The following is a 6,359-nucleotide window of genomic DNA, read 5'->3' on the forward strand; positions in this document are numbered from 1 at the left end:
ATTTTTTGTTTAATTAATTAATTAATTAATTTTTAATTTTATTTTTCTTGTCCAATAGAGAATAATTTCCCTCCTCTGCCGGAATTTATCCCCCTGAAACCATGTTTTTATCAGGATTTTGAGGAGATCCCAGAGCAGCACCGCAGCATGTGCAAGAAAATTTACTACCTCTGGATGTGTGGGTATTCAATCTAAAGAAAAATGTATCTTATGAATAAATACTAGTTGAGTAAAGGTAGAATATATTATTAAAGAGTTTGTTCTCTCAAATACAGATCTAAAAATCAGTGTGCCATTTTATTCTACTGCTTAAAAACCTTTAATGGGTTGATGAATAGTTGTTATTTTGCATTTTTAATTATCTTTTCTTCCTTCCTTTCTTCCTTCCTTCCTTCCTTCCTCCCTCCCTCCCTCCTCCTCTCTCCCACTGATGAAGCCAATCTTTCTGTCTTCTTCCTTCTCTTCATAAACCTCTTCCTGGTATTCATTTGTTTGGCATATTTTTAATCATTTGATATTGATATGATAAAAAAAAAGATGAAAATTCTTCTGAATCCATATATTATATCTATCCATCCATCCATCCATCCATCCATCCATCCATCCATCCATCTATCCATTCATCCATTCTCCATTCCTCCTTCCCACCATGATCTATATGACATGAATCTATTCCCACACTAACGTGAATGTGTTGCTCCTCAGTGTACAGTGTCACTCTGGTGGTGAATTTTGTAGGCTGTATGGCTTGGATGTTCGGTGGCGGAGGAGTGACGAACTTCGGCATGTCACTCATGTGGTTAATTCTCTTTACTCCTTGTTCCTACGTGTGTTGGTTCAGACCTGTCTACAAGGCCTTCAAGTGAGTGTCATCAGAGCACCTGCAGACCCTGATTTATATTTTTGAAACATTACCCTAAGTATCTAAAATATTAAAATCTACACAAATAAACACAATATTGTTTTTCCCCAGTGGGTTGAGTGGCATAATAAACTGACATAACACACAAATCTATTTATACTTCATACGAAGCTTCACTTTATTTTTGTGCAATTGACGAGTGGAAAGATTTGACATCCCATACGTATAAGAATGTCCACTACCTGACAGTTTTGAACACTGTTTTATATATAGGACAGCAAATAAATCCTGTGGGTTTGACAGTTTGAGACAGATTTCAGTTTTTTTAATACCATCTAATTGCTGTCCTCACCTACTATCCATATGTTACCTTTAGGACAGACAGCTCCTTCAACTTCATGGCGTTCTTCTTCGTCTTCATGGCTCAGGTTGTTATCAGCATCTTCCAAGCCATCGGGATTCCGGGATGGGGGGTCTGGTAAGAGACTCAGATTGCTTTGTTAATTTAAATAGTGTATTTTTGAAGTGCTTTTTTATCTGATGTCTGACCCACAACTGCCTTTTACCAACTGCTGAGAATAGACCAGCAAATTATTAGAACTGTAGATCCCATAAAAGTCTTACCCATTGATTTTGTGCACATACAGTATTTGGTAACTGATCGAATATCTAGTGATTGTAAAACATCCTATGCACTTGTGTGTGTCCAATAATGTCGTAAAAGTTTGAGAAAGAACCACATGTGGCTGGAAAAGTCAGCTGTCTGATTTGTACTTCTGTACATATAGCATGCTTTTCTGAAAGACATCTTCTGCTTAAGTCAGACAGCAAGTTGGGGAATGCAGTCAGTGTCAGAGAATGGACTTAATACTAATGGTTCTCACCTGAGTTGAGATCATGCATGAAAAATTCCAGGGTGTGAATTGAGCGTAAGACAACCCTCTGTTCTAGGCGAACTCCACCCTGCATATATAAACTCTCATGCAACTCCGGAATAGTGCTTAAATCTGCTTCATCTAAAACCTTGTGTGAAAATGTAATATTTAATCCTGACTATGTCTCACTACTACCTGAATATAGCAGTCTGTCTATTCATATAGTCAATAAAATAAAAGAAATAAATAACACTCTGCTCTGTGTTTTTTTCTCCAGTGGCTGGTTAGGGACCATTGTCTTCTTTAGCACAAACATCTTTGCTGCCGTCATCATGCTCATTCCGACGCTCATGTTCACTGCTGTAGCAACTTTGTCCTTCATTGCTCTCACTACGGTAACATGGATCATTATAAACTATTTTCCAAGACATTTAACTCTTTTTCTATCAGTAGGTCCATCAGCAGTTTTTTCAGTCTTTTTTTTTTAACTCTTGTACCGACTTTACACTATTTTTTACTGTTTAACTGTAGGTTGCCAGGTCATCACAGTTTTATTATACTCAGTACTGGCAGTCAGTTAGTGTGAAATTTCTTTTAACTGACAAGAATAATCAAAAGCAATTAATGTTGCATAATTTATATTTTACACACAATATAGACGTATAGTTAGTAATTGCAGTAATGATTTATTTCAATGTAATGAAAATTTATGTAGTGAAAATGGAAAAAGTTCTCATTTAAAAGTTTACTAAACATATAATGATACTACATTTACAATTTTGGCATATCCAGAGTGACCTACATTTACTTTATTCATGTAACTGATCAGGTATGGGGATAAGGGCCTTGCTCAGGGTGTGGCAGCTTGGTGTGACTGGGATTTGAACTCATGAAATTTGGATACGAAGTCCAATGCCTTCGCCTACAAAAAAAATCTCAATACAGTGCATCCAGAGAGTATTCACAGCACTGCAATTTTTCCACATTTTGAAATAAATTTAATTAATTATTTATTTTCTTTAAGATTCTACAAAAAAATACCCTATAATGGCATTGTGAAAGAAGTTTGTTTTTTTGTTTGTTTGTTAAAAATAAGAAACAAAAAAGAAAAAACAATGTCCAAAAGTATCCACAGCCTTTGCCATGACACAAAATTAAGCTCAGGCGCATCCTGTTTCCACTGATCATCCTTGAGATGTTTCTACAACTTGATTGGAGTCCACCTGTGTGTTCAGTCGGACATGATTTGGAAAGGTACACACCTGTCTATATGAGGTCCCACAGTTACCAGAGCATGTCAGAGCACAAATCAAGCCATGAAGTCCAAGGAATTCTCTTTAGACCTCAGACACAGGATTGTATCGAAGCACAGATCTGGGGAAGGGGACAGAAACATTTCTGCATCATTGAAGGTCCCAATGAGCACAGTGGACTTCATCATTTGTATATGGAAGAAGTTGGAACCACCAGGACTCTTCCTAGAGCGGAGCCACCTGGCCAAACTAAGCGATTGGGGAAAAAGGGCCTTAGTCAGGGAAGTGACCAAAAACCTTATGGTCACGCTAAAAGAACTACAGTGTTTCTCTGTGGAGAAAAAAAACCCTCCAGAAAAAACAATAATCTCTGCAGCACTCCACCAATCAGGCCTGTATGGTAGAGTGGCCAGACGGAAGCCACTCCTGATTAAAAGGCACATGACAGCCCATCTGAAGTTTGCCAAAAGGCACCTGAAGGATTCTTAGACTGTTGATTCAATGGTTCATGTTTGTTTTTGTCAGCTATGGATGATGAAATGTTCCGAAATAAAACCGTTGAACAAAATATTGCATCTGTCAGTGCTATGTGCACTGATTTTTTGGGTGTCCACATGCGGTATGAAAGCATTACTCGTTCATGGTGGTGATTATCAACAACAATGTAGATGCATTTTATATGGCACTGCTCATAAGCTTGTGCTATAATTGCTATCTGATCAAATCAAAATGAGAAGCTTGATCGAGTATAACCTGAGAATTGTATAAGTGAAATTGTTAATATTTTGGACCAGTTGAGGGGCAGAACCATCAGTCTTGATATGGCTTATTAATTGGATACAGATTTCTGTAATCTGGACCATATGCAGCAGAGTTTGAGGTTAATAAATGATCTTGGACAATGGTACAGTAAGATTAAATATGCTGAATGCTGAATGAGGGAATCAAATGGAGTATTAATCCTCCCTTAGGACCTCATTATGGAGGAGCATGGTGAAAGTCTTTCGAACTAACAGGAATGCTCTGTATTCTGTCCTAAAGCAACAAACTTCGGATGTTGAGGGAACACATAAAGAACTCTGTAAGGTATTAATTAATGATGATCCTGCTGCCAATGATATTAAGCCTCTCACACCCAATCATCATCTACTACAGGGAAAAATTATTCTTTGATATTTAAGATGGAGTTTGAGATAAGCACATTGTGATCTTTTAGAAAAGATGAATACAATTATATCACTTTATTCAAAAAGTGAGAACAGATCTAAAGCCAGGAGATATAGATGATATAGATGGCTCTTTACTAAACAGCTCTTGGCATTTTTGACATATTACAAAGACTTTACCTGACAACAGAGGATATATTTTGACATGTTCTTGTAAAAAGAAAAAAAAATCTAATATCTTGGCCACACCAAATAAGAATCATGTCATCTTTATAAAATTATTGTTGTAACTATATTGATTTTTAACCTAAGTGAGGTCATTGGAAAACCTTTTGGACTATTTCTTAGATTTTTGGAAGTGTCAAGCTTTTCCTTGGCCATTTTTCTAGAATGATGTTACATGTAGATTTTGTGTTTTGTAGATTTAAACTTTTAAATTGTATCCTGTTATATTCCTGGCTCTTCTATATCTTATAACCATTTCAGACAGGAAAGTAAGGTGGTAACGAACATCTTATTAATTTATTAATTTTTATTATCACATTATCAATATGTAACAATATGTACAGCTGCTTTAAGACAATGTTAATGTCATTGTTAAAAGCGCTATACAAATTAAAATGAATTGAATTAAATTGAATTAAAGGGAGTAGGTAAGAAGACCTAAGTGGGAAAAATACCTCTAAACTGTCTAAATCCCCTGTAGTTGTGACTCTCTTCAGCACGATAAAATATAGAGATTTCTTTTTTTTATTTGCGACAAAGAATAAGTATTGTCAGTACTGTCCCACGTGAAAGAGACCATATTTCACTGAAGGAAGCCATTTCTATCATACTGCTATTATAAATGTCAATTAAAAATGATAATGCACAGATCAGTCCTGACATTTTTGTTTGTTTGATCCACCAGGTTCATAACCTTTACCGGGGCACTGGAGGCAGCATGAGTAAGGCTCAGGAAGAGTGGGCTTCTGGCGCCTGGAAAAACCCACATGTTCAGCAGGCTGCTCAGCAAGCTGCACTCGGAGCCGTCCAAGGAGGCATGCAGGCACAGGATCCATCAAACACACCCGACTACAACAATCAGATGTTAATACAGAATGAAATATAAGGCAAGCACAAGTGCACAGACTTGCCAAAAAGCAGGCCAAGAATGCTGGCCTTACAGCATTTTACAGATAGATCAAGACAGCTTTGGGCAGAGCTCTTCTGGAATAAAGTGTAAATTGGTGTAGTTATTTTTGGAAAAAACGAGTCTGATTTCTGGTTTTCTTTAGTTGGAAAAACTGCGATGGTTTGTGATTGTGTGGTTCTTTAGCTCCTTTGTATTTGGATAGAAAAAGCAGACAAATTTGTAATTGTCTCTTTCTATGACTTCTTTGTATGCAGAAAGCTGGGTTTTATTAAGTCTGTGGAAAGAATAATACACATTTGTCTGTGGTGACAAACATGTAGCTTAATGTTGTCATTGTAAGCCTAACTTAAAAGGTCTATTGGATAAACTATACAAGTTGTGAAACTAATTCATTAACATTATAGAGTATTGAAAAAAAAAACAAATCAGTCACTAATTACACTGTTTTATTGACACAAAAATATTAATAATAAGAAGAAAAAATGCAAACATGGCATTGTAATGTCAAATAACATGCACAATCTAAACTTTTTTTTTTTTTTTTACTAAATTCACTGTATATTTTAACTATTTATTCATTTACTTGTTAAATACAAAATGGAATGTCATTGCACTCGTATTCTTGTTGTGGTTTGGTTCATCCTTTTCAGTTACACATTACATAATATATAACTAACTCACATTATCATGTAATATAAAAAATCTAATCTGTTTAAAACTACAGATTTCTTTTTATATTCACAAACCAATGAATTTCTGATATCATTATATCATATTATTTCTAGATAATTTATGTTTGGAACCATTAATTAATACATTATTTTTAATAAGGGAATAAAATACTGCTTAAAAAACCTTGCACAATTATTATTATTATTATTATTATTATTATTATTATTATTATTATTATTATTATTATTATAATTATTAAGTACCGTATATCTACCTACTACCAAACTTCACCAAAAGGGGGCAGTCTTATTCCGAAAAGCAAATTGTACAGTTTCTTGATTTCCCTTAACCACAGAGGCTCGAGGTTTATTTTATATGCCTTTTGCAAATCCCTGA

The 6,359-nt window shown here is 35.3% G+C and overlaps 1 protein-coding gene across 1 annotated transcript in view; it reads left to right on the plus strand.

The window, feature by feature from the left end:
• scamp5b (secretory carrier membrane protein 5b) overlaps nucleotides 1-6,139 on the plus strand; it is a 7,186-nt gene extending 1,047 nt beyond the window's left edge. The window contains exons 3-7 of the mRNA XM_046863962.1: nucleotides 59-178; nucleotides 706-862; nucleotides 1,239-1,340; nucleotides 2,015-2,132; nucleotides 5,067-6,139. Of these exons, the coding sequence (XP_046719918.1) occupies nucleotides 59-178; nucleotides 706-862; nucleotides 1,239-1,340; nucleotides 2,015-2,132; nucleotides 5,067-5,267 (698 nt within the window). The 3' untranslated portion in view covers nucleotides 5,268-6,139. The remainder of the gene's footprint in view (nucleotides 1-58; nucleotides 179-705; nucleotides 863-1,238; nucleotides 1,341-2,014; nucleotides 2,133-5,066) is intronic.
• Nucleotides 6,140-6,359: the final 220 nt, after the last annotated feature.

Source organism: Silurus meridionalis, chromosome 13 (genome assembly GCF_014805685.1).
Source record: "Silurus meridionalis isolate SWU-2019-XX chromosome 13, ASM1480568v1, whole genome shotgun sequence".
Classification (NCBI taxonomy): Eukaryota; Metazoa; Chordata; class Actinopteri; order Siluriformes; family Siluridae; genus Silurus; species Silurus meridionalis.